This window comes from Squalius cephalus (assembly GCF_949319135.1).
Source record: "Squalius cephalus genome assembly, chromosome: 5".
Classification (NCBI taxonomy): Eukaryota; Metazoa; Chordata; class Actinopteri; order Cypriniformes; family Leuciscidae; genus Squalius; species Squalius cephalus.
The window spans coordinates 37,332,858-37,353,121 of NC_137126.1; the positions used below are offsets into that span (position 1 = coordinate 37,332,858).

A 20,264-nucleotide genomic window follows, 5' to 3' on the forward strand; every position below is an offset into this window, starting at 1 on the left:
AATAATTTAATGGTGCTATGGTGTAGCTACCCTAGTGAAAAATAAATATATTGAATTGTATTTAAAATACATTTATTTCATGATAAGTATACTAAAAATACTTATTACTTAATACTAATACTTATATGTCACATATGCTCACTTATTTTATGTCTGTACTAACTGAAAATACACTGTAAATGTAGTTATTTCATGCTTTCATCAAGCACACAAACTTAGTGCACTACAAATTCATTTGTAAAGTAGTAGTATACCTTTACAAATGCAATTGGGAAGGATGAAATATGTAAGAAAGTACACTGGGGTTCTTAATTCCATCTATAACATGTTTGAAACTTTTTTTTTATAATTTTTTTTTAAATATGACCTACACACGCACATACCCATTTGTATAATATATACCCACCCATATATACATATAATATAAACTAACTGGACGAAACCTTTGAAAGAGGATGCCCACTTCATAACCCCAATGAATGACATGTCCATGCTCACTCAGTCCAAAAACTATAGTCTTTGTTAAGGTTTGAATTAGGCAACTCATCTTATGATCTTGTAGATCAGGGTGTTAGACTCAGTTCCTGGAGGGCCACATCCTCTGCAGAGTTTTGCTTCAACCTTAATTAAACACTTGAATCAGCTAATTAAGTCCTTCGGGCTTATTTGAAAACCACAGGTTTGTATGTTTGAGCAGGGTTGGAACTGAAATCTGCAAGGCTGTAGCCCTCCAGGAACTGAATGTATGAGGAATTGAGGATACAAATTCATTGTTTATGATAAACAAAATGGGCTTACCTCAAGGCTCAATCTTAGGCCCCTTGCTTTTTAGTTTGTTTATAAATGATTTACCATGTTTTTGTCCAGATGTTGAATGTCAGCTTTATGCTGATGATACATTAATTTATATATCTGAAACTTGCATTGAATTGAAACTTGAGATGTTGTATAATCGGGCTCTAAAAAATAATTGATTAAAAGCCAAATCGATGGCATCACCGCCATATTTAAAAAAATAATAATAATATGCTTAGTTTTACAAATTAAAAAAAATTGTCATATATAAAATTGATTTTTTTAATGTTTGCACATAAGGCATCATCTGGTCTATGTAAATTGCTAAAGAGATAGGATGATAAAAGTAGAATCACTAGGAGTACAGCAGGTGGGAATTGTAGGATTGATTTCCATAGAACTACACAAGGGCAAAGAGCCTTTTCTGTAAAGGGCTCCCAACTCTGGAAACATGTTGCCAAATGAGTTTAAAGCAGTAAAATAAACGTGAAATAAAGTCTTTTACATTGAAGGTAAAGTGGTGGTTTAAAATTAACCAGTACTGCATGCATATTTAAATTTAATAAATGTTTGTTTTAATTAGTTATTCATGCTTATTGGGTGGGTTGGGAGCATCCTTAAAATAGGTACAGGCGTATTTGTATGTGTATAAATTACATGTTGTATTAGCTTTATTCTATGATTAGTAGTTTTCATTTTTTAGAAAAGCCTTTCTAGGGACCCGAGATGCAAATATAGCTTATGCTATCTCGATGTGCAATACATTCCATTTTTCGCCTAGAATCATGTGGGGTTTTTCTTTTCTTTTTTTTTTTTTTTTTTTGTACTGTCCGTCCCTATATAAATAAACGTATAAATAAATAAATAAAAATGAAGACCATATTAATGTTTGTCTGTGGGGATTGTTTGTATATTGTCGTATTATTAAAGTAAACAAGGCCGCTAATAATGACCTTATAACCTTTTCAATAATTTTACCACACTTTGAATATCAGCTAGCCTATTGTTTAATTCAATTAAAATGTATTCCTATAGCACTTTTCACAATTTTGCATGGTTGCAAAGCAGCTTTACATACATATAGAAAGTAGTTACAAAAGTAAAGATAGCCTACGTAATTATGACAAATTAAGAAAACAACATAGTCCATTTGATATGGTGAAAGAAATTCACGTAGCATAGGCTACTTGATCAGAAGTTGTATTACTTTAGTGTATTCCTAATATAATCCTGTAGCCTACTAATACATTTTTCCCATTAATGGCACTTTAATGGCCCGTTGCACTTTGGGAAATGTGGACTGCAGCCCTTTGAGCTGTCAAAATATTATGAATTATTAAATGAATTATTAAAATGATCCTGGCCAGTCCTCAAAAATTACACAAAAAGTTAAAATGTAAAATAAATTCAGAAACGTTAACTGCATTAAAAGTAATGTAAAATGTATTGAAATCATTTCAATTCATGCGTCGCATTTAGCCTAAATCCGCAGCGTAAGATTTCCACCGCTAGTCTTCATGGTTCTTGAGCCCTACCTGTACGCCCACGGCGTAATGCGAGACCGTCAAACCGCAAAGTCATTTCATTGCGTTTTACATCAGGAGCAGACAGTTCTGCAGACCATTGAGAGTTGAAGCCCGCCGAGAAATCTTACGGATGGTTTTATTCCATCCGCACGCACTGAAACAGCACAATAGTTCCTTTCAATGTAGCCATAGGCTACGTCTCTTACTCACTGATATTTTCTGGATATGTGAGATACAGCTATGCTGGGGGGTGTCTATAAAATGTCAGTAAAAGGCAAATTTTTTAATTGTGCCATTATTTATAAAGATTACTTTATTGTATTTGAAGCACACAAAAATTATTTAATTAGCACATTTCAATGAAATGCTATTGCAATGCGTTTTAAAATCAATAAAAGTAAAGGATAGTATGACCTCAGTTTGTTATCAGTATAATATTAATGTATGTTCAACACTCTTACAGTGTAATTGAATTGCATTTGTATTATGTCACCAAAATACATTTTAAGTTTATGAATTCTGCATTTCAAAACTTAGGTTAGTACAATTTATTTAATATGTATTCTCCTTTTATGACATGATATTCTATAACATATCACATCATAGCTGCTTTGAAACAAGATTGTGAAAAGCGCTTTAACAATGACATATCAGTTAACTAACCCAGCAAGGCCTATTGAGCCATTAGAAATCGACCCTAAGTGGCAACCAAGAACATAATCTGATAGGCCTGTGAAATTTCTTGCACAACAATAAACGTGCTTGGGGCTTTTACTGGGAAACAAACATGATACAAAAGTGAACATTTAACGTTGCGTTCAGAACTGAGGTGCAGGCTCCCGCAGGTGGTGAACAGGTGGAACTAGGCAATATTATTGTATCTATATCTCCTTATTTAGACAAATGCCATTTTAACATATTTTGATTTGATTAATATGCTTTTTTGGCTTGCAACTCAGCCTTTCAAAAACAGGCCTTCAGTGGACACAACGCTGATTTTCCTATTTTCACAGGTATAAAACTATATAGCTCATGCCATGCTTTTTTTGTATTTACAATGCAAAAGCAAAAGCATGGAAAAGAGCAATCAACGTGGCCGATATTTCTCCAAATCTAGCAGGAGAGGGCGCTGTCGACTGCAGAGTGAACAGGTCAAATCTGTAAATGAGATTACTGCTTACACTCTTGGTGATTACATATCAGATCATGCTGATATCCTGCCGACTAAATCTCCACGTCAGAAATATATATACAAAATCAACAAGAGTTATTATAAAACAGCAAAAACAATGGAATATTACTGCTTCACTCACAACACTGTCCTGTGAAATGGAGACGTTCCCTTATCTCTAACTCATAAAGACAAACATCCCATGAAACCACACGATTAAACAGCAAAAGAGAGGAAAGCTATAAGTAATATAAAATATAAAAACATAAAATAACTTAATGATTATTGGTTGATATGGTATGGTATGTGATATGGTTGCTCTCAAACACAGATTGCTAATTGAGAATCCTTAGATCCTTCACATACTTTCCAATCAAAGCAGAAAAAAATGATCACATGGAAGCCAATTAGAAATTCAACATTTAATTTCACATATGAAATGTTGTTTGTATATGTTTGTTTGTTTAAGTTAAATGATATATGTCTTAGAAATGATGTTTATGATAACTGCATGTGTTTCTATTCCAACCTTCAGTCTTTTCTATTTCAGGAACAATTTATAAAAACGATAAATATTGTGACAGTCTGGCTGATCATCATTATTAAGAGCTTATTAGCAGATTATTACCTAACCTACACTTTTCTAATTTCTCTAAAGATGTGCTTACCACTGAAAATTAGACTGTTCAGGCAAAAATAATGATAATAATTTGCTTGAGAATATTTCACAGAATTTTAGTGCATATATTCTCCTATAAGGGCTAGCCCCTATATAGGCCCTTTTTTTTTTTAAACTTTAAAAAATAGTTACACCAGAACTACTTATATATTATGTTAATTTATTGTTTTTATAGTTTCAACAAAGCAAAATCAAGAAGTGCCTTCAAGAACCCCTTGAACTATATATTATTATTAAACCCAAAAGTGTAATAGTACTTCACTAAAACACTTATATTATTTTGGGAATCTGTACTTTACCTCAGTTCTGTTAAAACTACTTGTACTTTTTCCTATTACATTTACCATTACAGTTTCACTTAAAAGTGTAAAGTAGGCCTTTTCACATCATTCACAAAATATATATTTTTCTTGATCCAACTATCAAGCCAATCAATCATGCTTACATAAGTTTGTTTCCTTTTATTTAAACAGCTAATGAAATTTAGGTTAGTTTAAATACTGATAAAGCTGTGTTTTTTTTTTTTTAAAGAATAGTTGACCAAAAAATAAATAGGCTATGTCATAATTTTCCCATTGCCTTTGTCATTCCAAACATGACTTTCTTCAGTGGGTGACAAAAGGAGAAGTTCTGAAGAATGTTCATAATTTTCCCAACCACCATGAAAGTGAATAGAAACCAAGGGCTTTCAAGTTCCAAAAATGACACACACACACACACACAAAATCATAGCATGAGTCATGAATCAGCAAAACAACATCAACAAAAGCATCATAAAAGTATATTCCATATAAGTAATGTACTGTATTTCAAGTTTTCTGAAATCAAATGAGGCTTTATATAGAGGACAGAGTACCTTTACAATCTAGCTTGACAGGTGGTCTCCATTCACTTTCGCTATACACAACTATACACAACATTCTCCAATAAATAACTACTATAACAAGTCATTCAGCCTTCAAAAGACTTAAGGATGACAGGATGTTTTTGGGGTGAACTATCCCTTTCAGTTTCAGACAGACTTTCAACTATGTGTTGTTGTTGTTGTTGTTGTTGTTGTTTTTTTATAATAACAATCACTAGATGAACTTCAGTTAAGTGTAAACAGGGTTCAGTCTCGATTATTAGTTTAAAAATCATTGTATTAAAACCTCAAACCACTGTAAAATCATCTGCTACTAATTTTAGCTGAAAATCTTCTGCATATTGGGTCCAAAAGTCTTACATGGCCAGAACAATGTAAAAGAAATTGTTTTTTTACAGTTATCTTTACAATTTTTTTGCATCAAAAACTGCAAAAATTAGAAAATCTCCACTTGGTTTCAAGTAAAATAAAAAATAAAAATGTGTTTACTTTAAATTATTTAAGTACAATTAAAAATGGATACTTTTTTGCTTTCACTCAAGTATTTTTTAAATGAGTAACATTTTTGACATAGTATCTGTACTTTACCTTAGGTGGGCTACAAATTCTCAATATTTTTTAATAGCCCTACCCCTTGAACGAACCACATAATTATAGTCCCTTTGCAAAAGTACGAGTAAAGAAAAACAGCGTGTGTGGCTTTAAGAGAGAGGTGGGCGTGGCTTCAGGCGCAGCGACCTCAGCGAGGTAGAGTTTCTATTCAGTTGCGTTACCAAAACACCTGTAGGCGCTCAATAGGGAGCTATCGATTACGTTAGTTTGCGGAAGCATTTTTAAATTGTTTTAAAAGCCAGTTTGTGCTTTGAATTGTACTAAGGAGGGTAGCGGCAGGGTTGGTTTGCCGAATATGGGGCCTCTTGCGAGTCGGGATGTGTTTTCGTGGCTACTGGTGGCCTCGGTTCTCCAGGTGTCGAGTGTGCGCTTGGCGCAGGCCAGTTACCTGTGCACTGCATACCTGAACATTTCCTACACCAATCCTGAAACGAACCGAACCACCTGGAATCAAGAGGAAATTGGACTCTATGGGCAAGACTCACCCAAAGCTTCTGTCGTGGGGAATGTGTATTTAGCCACTCCGATCTTTGGCTGTGACGAGGACACCGTTTATAGCCGACCGAACGATTCCAGGGGCTGGATCGCCTTAATCCAACGCGGAAACGGTTGCACTTTCAGCGATAAAATTAACGTCGCAGCTATGAACGGAGCTGCCGCTGCTATCATTTTCAACGACTTCGGGGCAGAAAATCGGGTCATTCAAATGTCCCACCCAGGTATGTGACTCAACGGGCTTAGGACCTCAGGTGGGCTGCTGAACTTTTTTTAGACGGTCCTGTATAGGTTTTAGTTTGTGTATAGAAGACAAGCGTTCCCTTGTCTATTTATTCTGATCAATTCTGGTCTCTATTGGGTGCCAGTTGTACTCTAACCCGGGCGTTGTGTTGTGTAAGTTGTGTAAACTTGACGGTTGATCCGTAGGACCTCCTCAACGCGGAAGAGCGCGTGCTCTGCTCTCACCTGTCCAGGATTATATAAAATAAACTGGACTAGATCCGCAATTTAGATCTGTCTGTTTATTCATATTTTTTTTATCACAAACCCACTCACTGATCATCAGGAGAAATTCACTGCATAATGACTCACTTTTTAGATGACCTATTATGACATTATGTCATGCCATAAAAAGTTAGGCTACGTAGATGTTATTTGCGGTGTTATTTTAGTAATCATGAAGATACTATTATAGTTGTTGTTAAAATTAGTTTAGTTATTTTGTCGTGTTTTTAAAAATATGTACATGTGTTCTAAAATAATTAAAACAAAAAATAACAACATCACAACCTAAATAAAAAATGAAATGTTGCCTTTTATATAGGTTTTATTTAATCAGTTAACGTTTATTTCTAGTAACAAACTGCAGGTGTGATCTGTGATCACTGTGTGATAACCTACTGACGCCCACAGGACCAGATCTGGAATTGTTTTAATAGTTTTAAGTAACGTTAACTATAGTAATCCTGGTAATTGCTTTTTTGTGTGTCATGCGCATACGAACAAGTAATGTTTACATTTTTTGGAGTCATAAGAGTTCAGAGCTCACATCTCTCTCGAAACAAACTCTTGTTTTGACCACTTTTTTGACACAAGTGTGTCAAGCTGCATAATTTCCTCTCCCTTAATTTAAAAACGCAATTTATTTGTTTTCGTGTTTGTAAACACCTCTAATGTTGCATGTTTGGTGACGATTCGGCTCTTTCCGTCAGGTTGTTAAGCGCAACGGTTTGTGTTTTGTTTTGCGCATGCGTATTGCTGGTGTTTTCATTATCGTCTCTTTTGTGTGTGTTTCTAGGCACGAGCATCGTTGCAGTCATGATTGGCAACTACCGTGGGATGGATCTGGTCCAGCTGCTAGTCAAGGGCGTTCCCGTTTCCATAGCGATAGAGGTCGGGAAGCAGCACGGTCCCTGGATGAGTCACTATTCAGTGTTTTTCGTCTCCATCTCCTTCTTCATCGTCACCGCGGCGACTGTTGGATACTTCATCTTTTACTCCGCGCGGAGACTGACCGGCCTCAGACAGCAGAACCGCAAACAGGTAACGTTACAGCACAAGATTTGCGTGGAAGGCTGCTGATTTGATGAGCAGTGAACGTCAGTCCTGTTAATATACTGTGTTAATCTACGTTTCGCCCAAAAACACTTTTACGGAGTAAATAAAACTGGATTAAAGTAGGCCTACATCTTTATAAGACACAGTTAATACCTCGAAATGAATAAATATAAGAATAAATGGTAAAACAAACACAATTTGAAGGAGATCCTTTTATATTTTTTGCACTAGGCTACTATATGGGTCAATGACGTGACGCCTACATTTTCTGTCCGATTGATTTTTTTCCATGCAAAAACGAGTTTAAATGCATAAAAAGATACTGTATATTTGTATTACCTCTCCCATGTATTTAACTTTTCAAAAACCTATAGTTATTTTTTTTTTTTTGTTATTTAAACTTTAAAGTGTCAAAACATTATGTGGTGCGACCGTCCGGCCATAACTTCTGATTTGAAAACGTCTTTGAAATTACTCTAAATTTATTCAAATTTAATTTCTGCACTATTTAGCATGATTTCCAAAAAAAAAAATTCAAAGCATTTGTATTTATTTTCCATCATAATATACAAACAAACTTTGTCCGATGATGAAATATCATGTGGTGCGACCATCAAGGAACTACCATTTTGGGACTTTTATGTTGAAAACTATTCAAACACAGGAAGTTACATCATTTACCAATTTACCAAGGACCCATGGAAGCAGCAAGCAGGTTTGTAATTCTCTCAAATTGGAAGAAATTTTTTTTTTAAATCTTTGTAATGGTTGGTATGTAGTTGCCACATTTGGATGTCATGTGGTATGACCTCAAAAAAAATAAATATTAAAGTTATTTCTACAAATATATATTTTTAATATTATAAATTTCATAGTGACCTTTTTTGGGAAGCTAGCTTGTTTTGTTTAGTTGGCCAATTCTGTGCCTGTAAATTTTTACTGAATTTTAAAATATCACGTGGTGCTACCAAATATCATGTGGTCCGACCACTGCAGACTGTTTTCCATGATAGCTATATGTCCTAGATTGGCAGTTTTATGCTTTAGATTAAATTGATGGTTTATATACTAAAAGTACTTTAATTTAGTATTATTTGGAATAGATTTTTATGCAATTTGGGATATTTTTTATATATATTTCAGACCGTTTATGTTTACTCTTTGTACAATATGAGAAAAATGCAACAACAAAAAAATTAGAGCATGTAATTTCAGTTTAGTAATAATGCATGTATTAATAGTGTATTTATTATTGCCTATTTATTTATTTATTTAAAACTATTTTAATCTATTTTACCAGATGCCACTGCCAAGCGAAAAAATTCTGACCCTGCAGCAAGAGCGGAGTACCTTGATAGGAGTAGAGTGAAATATTATTACAGTTTAAAATATCTGTTTTCTATGTGAATATAGTAAACTGTAATTTATTCCTGTGATCAAAGCTGAATTTCCAGCATCGTTAATCCAGCCTTCAGTGTCACATGATCCTTCAGAAATCATTCAATATGTAACCCTGGACCACAAAACCAGTCACATGGGTCAATTTTTTTAAATTGAGATTTATACATCATATGAAAGCTGGATAAATAAGCTTTCCATTGATGTATGATTTGTTAAGATTTGTACAACTGAAAATCTGAAATCTGAGGGTGCAACATTGAGGAAATCGCGAGATATGTTTGCGATATTGCTATATTCACTCACAAAAATAAATGTTTTATGTATTTACGGTAGGACATTTACAAAATATGAAACATGATCTTTATTTAATATCCTAATGATTTTTGGAATAAAAGAAAAATCGATAATTTTTTTGACCCATACTATGTATTGTTGGCTATTGCCACAAATATAGGCTACCCTGTACGACTTGTGACTGGTTTTGTGATCCAGGGTCACTAATGATTTGCTGCTCAAGAAACATTTCTGATTATTATCAATGTTCATATTTTTGTGGAAACTGTGATACATTTTATATGTCAGGATTATTTGATGAATAGAAAGTTCAAAAGAACAGCATTTATTTGAAATAGAATCTTTCGCAACATTATAGCCTAAATATCTTTGTCACTTTTTATCAGCTGAATGTGTCCTTGATTAATAAAAGTATTAATTACTTAAAAAAACGATTGACCCCAAATGTTACCTGTATACAATACTTGTATGAAGTAATTTATATCTATAACATTATTACTTGTTAGAAAAAAATTCTAAGTCAAGTTAAATTAAATGGTGCACATGTGTTTGTGATAAACATATTATAAACATTTTTTTTTATATATAAAAATCACGTTCAGGAAAAATCTGTGAAATTTTTATAAAGTCTGGTTTAAATCTATTTTTTGTATAAAATGTATTGTTCATTGATCTCTTTAAATAGATTTTTAACTACATAAGGTCTCCGTGTCATTTGGAGCGACCACTCAGGAAAAATAAGTCTGTTAACTAGATTTAAGAAAGCAACTCAGAAATTATAAAACATACTATACAAGCAGCACACCCCACAGTCATCTCATTGACAAATTCTTCCGGTAGCCCTCCTACTCCCCTTCTCCTCCAGTAAATTATCTTCCTCTTATGAACAATTCCATAATGGGGGGGGGGGGGGGGGGGGGGGGGGTTAACTCTGAGTTAACTCTGAGCTCATGCCGAGCCTCAGGTTTGAGCCTCCTCCAAGGATAGCAAGCCAAGTTAGTTTACTATTAACCTTTAAGGCTGAACGGGCAGGCGAACTAGTTAAATAAAGTTTTGCACTTTAAGATAATTTTATTGGCTTTGTACACACTGCACAGTTTGGTAACCAAAGAGTGATAACCTTATTTAAGTGCCAAATGAAACTCTTTAATGCAATAGGCTAACTACACTGGAAATGAGAAAATGGCTTAAATTGTTTTTGGATTACATTTTATTTGCTTTCGTTTCATATCACTTTAGTTACTGCGTTTAGTCAGCCTCGAATTTCTTGGCATGTTTGACAAGAAAAATCAAGGAGGTCTATATAATGTGGGGTTAAAGTAACTCACAGAGACATTGATATACGCTTTATAAGCCAAAGCTTTTAGAGCCAGTCTTTCCACCAGAGCTGCTTCCAACCATTTTTGTGGCCTGTGGCAAATTGAAATTTGAACCTCGATTGAGCTTGTTTATTAAATAACATCATGACAGTTGTGATAATGCTTTCCTGTTTATCAAAAATGCCATCTCTGATATTTCCATTTGTCACTGTCATTATCATTACAAGTGTTATTCACAGCAATAACAATAATAGAAAGCCATTGACTTTGGTTACTCATTTATATTATAGACGATAGTTGGTCTGCCTGGTAAGTGGTTGCATAAACAAGACTATTTGAGAATGTTACTAAATATAGATGTCAAAACTGGATCACACAGTCAGTACTTTGGTTATGATTCTATGAGTCAACATTTGTTCTGAACATCACAAATGCGTAGTTTTGCACTGTGCACTTCATGCTTGCTTGTTTATTAGTCTGGTGTAACTATCTTCTTACTGGTTGGTCTGGTTTCACAGTATTGGGTTCTGAGATCATCATCCTTTTTTCAACTTTAATGTCATCACTGTATGTGTATGAGTTTGGTTCAAGAATGGCATTAGGACTAACTTTAGTATCAAGGGAATGTTTGATCTTGGATAAAGTTTAACTAAAATCACAACCTATCAGAGATTTATACACACACACGCACACACAGACGGACGGAATGTTTTCAGTTCGCTACTGTTGAAATTACACTGGGAATTTTTCTAAAAATCTTGTTTGCAGAGGGGAATACCGTGGAATATTTAAACTTACTAAAGACAAAAGGCATTACTGTGCTCCAAAAGTACCTTTTTCTGTTGTTTGTTATTTAGTTTGAGGTAAAACGGGAAGAAAATAATACAAGTAAATTGTAAAGTAAAAGTCTTTGTTGAACTTTAGCAGGCAGAGATCCCATTCTTAACCTGTTGAGCTTTACAGTCCATATCTCGGCAACGGCCTGGTTATACATGTTTGTGCTTTATAACTTCTGGAAAATCAGACTCTTTCTGTCTGAGTATGCTGTGCATTTTCTTGTCCAAGCCAAAACACATTTCATACATGCATAAGACACGCCTCTTCTGCGATTTATTTAACTCACAACCATAAACAAATGCAATTCCTGTAATAGCTCCTTTTATAAAAGTAGTTTAATGAGTGATAGGCTGTAGGTTCTAGAGTAATTGCCAGATTTTAATTGATTTTGTTTGGGTTTGTGTGAGCAATAAAAATGACTTCCTTCTTCATACTGACTTAGAATTGTCACACTGTCACAATGGGTCTTATTCATGGAATTTAAAAATGTCTGATACATAGTCACTCTATGACTCATTTGTCTTAAAATAACACAGTGTTGAGATCAGGTAAATGACAAATCAGAAAGAGCTCCAAGAAACCCGTATTTCTTTAGAGGCTTGTAAGGTGTTCAAAAAGGGTGGACTGTCAAGAGTATTATGGCGCTTTTCCACTACACAGTACCGACTCGACTCAACTTGACTCAACTCGCCTTTGTTTGGTTTTCCACTCTGTAAAAGTTGTACCTGTACCTGCTTCCAGGTACTTTTTTTCGTACCACCTCCGGCGAGGTTCTGAGCGAGCTGAGGCGATGCTAAAATGTGACGTGAAAACACGGCAGAGTGCTGATTGGTCAGAGAGAATCGTCACTATTCACTGCGTCATCATTGCAGGCGCCAGACGTAGTATCCTGAATAAAAAACAGCAAAAACAAAAACATCCAAAAACAGCATACACTCGATTTCCTCCATTGTCCTGTGTGTGTGGGTAGCGGGTGTGTGTCGCGTAGAAGATGAAGTCACGGCAGTTTCCTTCGGCGTCGCTATGACGACCAGGTACTATTGTGGAGGTACTATCTGCAATGGAAAACAGAGCGAATAGCGAGCCGAGTTGAGCTGGTACTGGTAATGAAAAAGCGCCATTAGATTTACTTTTTGCTGCTGAAGAACAGTCAGTTGTAAATAATTGCTGTTTTAAAAAAAGTTAACAGACATCAAATTGTTGCTGAGACTGTTGAATAGACAGATAGTCTTTTGACATGGTTTGTTTTCATTTTTTATTGAGTCTCTATTATTTGTTGGCCATTAGTATGTTCATTTCCTCAATAGGAAATTCATGTGGTCTTGCATGAATACATTTATACTTTTTGGTATAACTTTAGGCAACATTGTTATATTAGTTATATATTTTCAATCACAAATGTTTCATCATTGGTAATAATAAATATCAGTGGCAATAAATTACTCTAAAGCAGCACCTGAGCAAACTTTGCTTTTGCATTCTAACTCTGACTAATAACTACTGCACTGTTTTAGATTTGAAAATGTGTTTTATGAATAGATTTTTATTATTATTATTATTCAAATTTTGACTGCTGGGTAAGGATTATAAATTTTCAACTTGCCATTTATTTTTATTAATTTATTCATTCCATATTCACATGTAAGACTAGGCTATATTTATTGTAAGACATGCACATTAATAGTATTCTTTTTTTTTTCTGTTCCTCCAGATAAATTCAAACGTGTATATTCACATATCTCTTAAGCTAGTCAAAAGTGATGTCAGCCAAAATGGTGGCTTAAATTATATTTCATAAATATCCATGTCTGTTCTATTAACTATTCCCTAAATTTGTGAGGTCATATACAACTTAATAATATGTATCTAGATAATGCAGTTAAAATTACAGAAATTAGAGTTGGACTAAAAATATTTTGGTATTCTCACAAAAGAAAAAGTTGGCACACCACAGCTCCATAATAGAAATATTATTACATGTTCTCACCAAAGTGATGAGAACATGCAGTAAATAATTGTTCTATTTATAAATCTGGTGTGCCAACTTTTTCCTTTTTCTGTCTGGGTTGTGAAAGTGTGAATGTGTGTTTTGCTAGAGGTTCTTTTTTGGTTATCTAATGCATTGACATTCATAAATCTTTAAGTCTGTCTCAAGTGTCCACATTCTTGTTGCGGCCACTCTGTATGAATCAGCCGAGTAAATGAGTACACAATAGATCTTTCGCTGAAGGTTGAGGGTTTTTTTTATGCTAAATGTAATGTTCCATTTATATACTTACTTAATAATCCTAATCTGAAGTCCCTTTGTTGTAGGTGTTTGTGTAGCAGACTAAACAAATCTGAGAACACTGTGTTGATACTCGCGTTACAGTTTAACGATATTCATACACTTCCTGAAAAACCAGTAAGACCAGACCAAAAACACTGAAACACACACACACTCACAGACGCATTTCAAGCTCTGTTTGTCTGTTCTTTTTCAGAAAAAGCTGAAAGCTGAAGCAAAAAAGGCGATTGGCCAGCTGCAGGTCCGCACACTGAGACAAGGGGATCAGGTACATTTGAGCACCATACATACTTCTATTTGTATTTATGCGTTTTCTTTATTTATTTCTTTATTTATTGCTTTTCAAAAATTTTAATAGGTTTGTATTTGGTTTATATTCGTACATGTAAGTGCTTGTGGGTTTATCCTTTTTTTTTTCATGTTGTGGATGGTACATTTTTAGGCAACATGTGTAACAGGAGTGTAAATGTTACAGCACTTTTGGACACTTAGGGCTATTTCACACTGCTTATCCCCGGGTGATTGACGTTCTAACCCCAGTTTTTAACCCCGGATAAAGCAATGTTTCACACCTGTAATCTAGAAGTGGGGTTAGCACTGCTTTTTACCCGGGGTTAGCAAATGCTTAGCAACAGACAACCAATTGCGTGCCTCATATTCACAGGCTTTGAACAGTCATTGAAACACTGAGTGTTGACGTTTCACGTTGAGTGTTTCACTGAGTGTTGACGTTTCACGCTGAAATGACGTTTCATCGTGATAGAAGAAGTGAAGAAGACACCATTTCATTCTTACCATTATAGTTCGAAAAGTCTGTTCTGGATAAACTTCATAGTACAGTTGGCAATATATAACATAAAGATGTGCAATGCTGGAGCCATTATGTAAAACATATCGGGTGTTTTGTTTGTCCATTTGCAAATATGCAAATAAGGACGTTAACCTGAGGTTCAGGAATGTCCAGTGTGAAACGTCATCTTATGAATAGATTAGTTGGTAACGATGCAAGATAACCCAGGATTCCATTTACCTGGAGTTTCCAATGATCCAGGGTTAACTATTTCAAGTGTGAAAAGTCCTTTTGTAAATTGAGTCAAAAGCCGAAATAAAGCATAAAACATAGCATAAAAACAATGTTTTTTAAACTATTGTACAGTTAGAATTTGCATGAAAAAAGACAAATTAATCAATGTAATGTTATTATCAATAGGATAACTTATTAATTGCAGATATACGAAGAACTGGATGAACCATCCGTGTGAATGGTGTTTTGATGATGTGTGTATATCTTTGTTTCACAGGAGACTGGCCCCGATGCTGATACTTGTGCAGTTTGTATTGATTTGTATAAACCAGGAGATGTACTGTCAGTTCTCACATGCAAGTATGTCTCTCTGTCTTTCATTCCATTCCATCTCCGTCAATCACAGATGTTTATTACTTTTTTCCTCTCCTTTCAGTTCTAATGTGTGCACAATGTGTTTGTGTGTGTTTTGCAGTCATTTCTTCCACAGATCTTGCATAGAGCCGTGGCTGCTAGAGCACAGAACCTGCCCAATGTGCAAGTGTGACATTCTTAAAACCCTTGGAGTTGAGGTGAGTTTTCACACTAGGACTGTTTGTCGCCCCTGACATGTTCAAAAGACCAGCGTTAGACGATATAAAGCTCTGAGGTGCTAGCAAATATCAAATGTTTTTTCACCTCCCCTCCATCTTTATCTAAAACACGGAATCACAAGCTGAAATAAAGTTTCAAAAGCACATTTATGAATTCATTTACTTTTTTCAACCACTCTTGTCAAATGTAATTTTTTTTCTTTCAACCTACCTTCTTTCAAAGAGGCACCAGATGGAGGCACCTCAGTTGGTAGGATGTTGCGTAAACAACGTGCCTTGATGTTTTCCAGATACTGCCTGATAAGGCGTAATTTTTCAGGTTTCAGACCACAGTCTTATTGTTAACACAGTAAAACAAAGGAGATAAAAGCTGAACAAATGCAAACAAACCAGAACTCTATTTCCTCTCAGTTCAGTTTAAAGCGCTACCATGACAATACAAATGTCCTGTTGTTTATCATGCTAAAGTGTTAGCAACTTAGCTGCAGATGAAAACTTACAAAATAAAAAACATAACATTACTAAGCATTATTTAAAAAGGAAAAGAAGACGACAAGGCCAAATTCTTTCTCTGCCTCATGTGGTAGGAGGCACAGAGGAACAGATGTTCAAAAGCTCTGGTGTTATTCCTGTTCAATGTGAGACAGCTCATGTGTTTAAAGCATTTGATTTCTGAGTCATGCAGAGTCACAGGAGCAGCATTACATTGCTGTTTGTGTTGACTAACGTTGGGTGCTCCTGGGAGAGAAATTGTTCTTTGGTCTTTTGAAATCTTTTATTGTGGCAGTGAGTGAAGATGGATAGAGATGCATCAGCAGTGACACACCTCAGCTCAAAGTTTATTTGTCACATGTTCGAGTGAGGCCATACAGTGCTTTTTTTTCTCAAGGCTTCTAGAATGACTAGACAAAATTAATGCTGCCCTTCAATTGTTTGGGTTTTTTTTTTTTTTGCAAAGATGTATTAAAATGATCAAGATTTCCATTTCAATGAAATGCTGTTTTTGAAAGGCTGCATTTTACAGCAAAAATACAGTAAAAGCTACCCTGGTAATCCAGAGTTCTCGCGAGAGCACAAGTTGAATTTGCTCAGCGAGTTACTCTGGTGTCGAGTAATGATGCTCATTAAATATGCCCCTCTATCTGAGCTGCACCAATCACATCGGGTTATCTGATATAGGCGGGCCAGAGGCGAGATCATTAGTAAACATTGCAAGATGTCTATGGATGAACACCATTTGTTTGAAACGGCTTTGGCCACTACAATGAAAGATTTAGACTTTTTCTCTAAAAGAGGAACAGAAGACGGCGCTCGAATCGTTCCTTTGCAAGAAGGGCGTACGGTAAGAGTCTAATCTACCAGTTAGCTCCGCTGGTAGCTAAGCGATAACTTGTTGTGATTGGTCGTAGTGTTATCCAATTACGTGCAGTGAGATTTTCAAATGCATGCTTGGTGCCGCCCCTCGAGCTGGCCGATTTTCATTAGTCGACGCCAGACCATTAATCTTTTAGATTTAGGTCTGGATTTCCAGGCTAAGTAAAAGCAGTAATTTTGTAAAATATTATTGCAATTTTTAAAACGTTTTTCTATTATATGATGGCAAAGCTGAATTTCCAGCATCATTACTCCAGTCTTCAGTGTCACATGATCCTTCAGAAATCATTCTAATATCATGATTTGGTGCTCCGGGAACATTTCTTATTATTATTTTTTACATTATCAACAATGTTGAAAATACTTGTGCTGGGTAATATTTTTGTGGAAAAACACTACATTTTTTCCAGAATTCTTTGATAAATGGAAAGTTCAAAAGAACAAAACATCTTGCCGTCCCCTAACTTTTGAATGGTGTATATTGTGATAATAATATACATTTACACATTTTATACAGATATGCAAGTAATATACAGATACATTATTTAAAATTGTTTCAAATAAATTATTGAATTATAGATTATAAGTATTGACTTTTAATGTCCCTAGGCTATGGTGGTATTTGCCTTTCTGCAGCAAATACCATATCTGGGATGCTTTTTTTCTGGCCTTAGTCCTGCTCACCTTGGTGAAATATCTGGCAGATTGGGCAGCATACCTGCAGTGTTACATTCTGTTGCTTGTATTATCCTCTGTAAGTCTCTTTGATCCTGCTCCTATTCCAGGCAGAAGTACAGCCTGACAGGATGCTTTCGATGGAGTACATGTTTGCCCATCCTTAACTTCCAGAAACAGTGATAGGATAGAAAAAAAGGTCCAGTGTTCTGTTTCTTCAAGTTGAATAATTTGCAATAGTCTTTTCTTCCTTATTATAATGTTTATAATAAGGCAAAAAATCCGGAGCATCTCCCACTGTGTTTGTTGCACCTTGGGAGCTCACCTTTGTTCCAAAGAATGTCCTTAAGCAGTCCTGACCCAAGGTGACAAAAAACAGCATACCTGGAGTATAAGGGGTGTTAAGTGGCGTTAGTAAGTAACTGCACATGATGTGTACCATGTGTGTCTCTTCTTAACCATCCTGTCATGATCCTTGATTACAGTAACCAGAGGGTTGATGGATTCTCTGTCACTTGTTATTAAAAAAGACTGCTCTCACTGAAACTGGACTGCTGCTTAGTCATCATGCTTCGCATATACGGAAAGCTGGAGGATTAGTTCTGTTTGTTCTTCTCTCTTTGGCAGCCTAGTTTTATTCTTTTGCCCTTCAAGTCTGGAGTCCATAATTTTAGGGAATTTGCCATAAAATCTAGTTTTCAGGTTTTGAACATTCAATCAGTGCGCACTAAAAAAATATTTGGCCAGATATTTTCTGAAATAAATTTTTCTGAACTTCTCTCTCTTGTAGTTGGATGTAGAGGAGCAGCCACAGATTTCAGTGCCTGATTTCAGATCCTTTTCAACCTCCGAGGACCTGCAGAGTGAGACAGCATCACACACACACAGCGAGACTGCATCCTCTGGATATGCATCCATGCGTGGAATCGAGCACCTAAGTCCTGCTGAAGGCACACAGAACGGTATGAAAAAACACGCACACAAGCACATTACTCGCGTCATGTAGAAACGCACTCCAGCTTACTGTGATTGTACTAATTAACTTTCATATACAAATATATAGAATGACAGCGTATCTGTGCTGAATGTCACACATTAATATATATTATATGTAGCTTTTTTGTGTTGTTTTCCATTGAAAACCCACCCACCAATAACCATGATGTACTTATGTAATTGGTGTTAGTGACAATCTGTACAGTTACATGAAAATATTTTTGTGCGTAATTACTGAAATTGCTATCCATGCACAAGGCAGTGATGGCACTGGTATAGAAATAATCATAATTCTGCTTTGCTGAAAATACAAAAATATGTTAGAGACAATAGCTTGCATACTGTATTGTACATTTAAATGTTTTCAATTATTAGTTCATGTTTTTGAATGATAACATTCACTTGAAATATTAAATAAATTAGTTTTCAGTAAAATAATGTACTGATTTAAATCTAATCTATTGGTGAAATTTTGTGCCACAAATAATGCAGAGTTGCTTGATTTTGTGTTCAATTCTGCAATCCTCAAAATGGATCCTGTTTTTATACTATATAATATACTAACTATTTTGAAATAAATCTATGTCTAATCATTTGCGTCCAAATAATATCTATAATAGTTTAATGCTTCTCTGTAATTGCTGATTCCCAGTGTTCCTTAAAGCTGAAGTTTGTAATGTTGTAAATAAATTTGGAGATGGTTGTTAATGTTTTTTTTTTAAACGCTAATGGAGAAAATTATTGGGGAAAAAGATGCCTCTAGAAACAAGGTGATGGGTCAGTTATTGTTATTGGTCTTTTGGTCTGAGTGGTTTGTTGTGATTGGTTTGCAGATGTGCAAGAGGAGCAGTTGGACGCGTCACCTCATTATGATAATCTTGCCTTCGAGGGTGACGTTCACAGCCAGAGTGAAGTCAGGACCTGAGCAGCACCAACAAACACTGATACAATGCACTCATACAGATGAAATGAAGGGTTTTGAGATTTGAGGATTTATTGAAGCACTGCTGAGCCCTTTTCTGATTAGTTTCTGACTAAGTGCCTATACATTTTCTCTCTCTCTCTCTCTCTCTCTCTCTCTCTCTCTCTCTCTCTCTCTCTCTCTCTCTCTCTCTCTCTCTCTCTCTCTCTCTCTCTCTCTCTCTCTCTCTCTCTCTCTGTGGGGTTAATCGGAGGTCATGTTTTAATTGTCTGTGGTTAATTCAGGTTATGATTTCTAATTCAGGGTTTGATTCCCACTGTGGTTGTGTAAGGATTTGATACTCACGGCCTTCCATAGCGTCACAATGTCAGAGCAACTGTGGAGACACACAGAGAGAGACAAGAGTGCTCCACCTGCTGTACATCAGTGGACTTTATGCACACTGTACTTTCCCCCTTTTTTTCGTGGCTTATTAAAATATATTGTTCCAGTTTTGATGGAAAATTTTTAAATTCAGAAATATTGTGCCTTACACACACTTATGTAAGTGTGCAAATTGTGTATATTACTCTTTGCATAGACCTAATGGGGCTGGTTTAATATCTGGATTAAGTTCTCCTGATTTTAATATTTAAATAAGAGATGGAAATATTTCTTTACTCTTTCAAATGAATAGTAGCCTACTGACATTAAAATTAACATTGTAAATAAAATATTTTATGAAATTGACTGTGTGTTTATTATTCAGTGTTTTCTAAGAAGCTCATTTCACAACTCAGTTCTTTTTAATGAATCCAAAACAATTCACATAAATCAGAGCGGATCAAAGAAATCCGAAT

At 35.3% G+C, this 20,264-nt stretch overlaps 1 protein-coding gene across 1 annotated transcript; it reads left to right on the forward strand.

Moving 5' to 3' along the window:
* The first annotated feature begins 5,729 nt into the window (after positions 1 to 5,729).
* On the forward strand, positions 5,730 to 20,154 carry rnf128a (ring finger protein 128a). Its single transcript, XM_079871078.1, has 7 exons — positions 5,730 to 6,367; positions 7,444 to 7,688; positions 14,038 to 14,109; positions 15,143 to 15,225; positions 15,341 to 15,437; positions 18,298 to 18,469; positions 19,337 to 20,154. The coding sequence occupies exons 1-7, from the start codon at positions 5,944 to 5,946 to the stop codon at positions 19,426 to 19,428; spliced, it is 1,185 nt and encodes a 394-aa protein (XP_079727204.1). The 5' UTR covers positions 5,730 to 5,943; the 3' UTR covers positions 19,429 to 20,154.
* Positions 20,155 to 20,264: the final 110 nt, after the last annotated feature.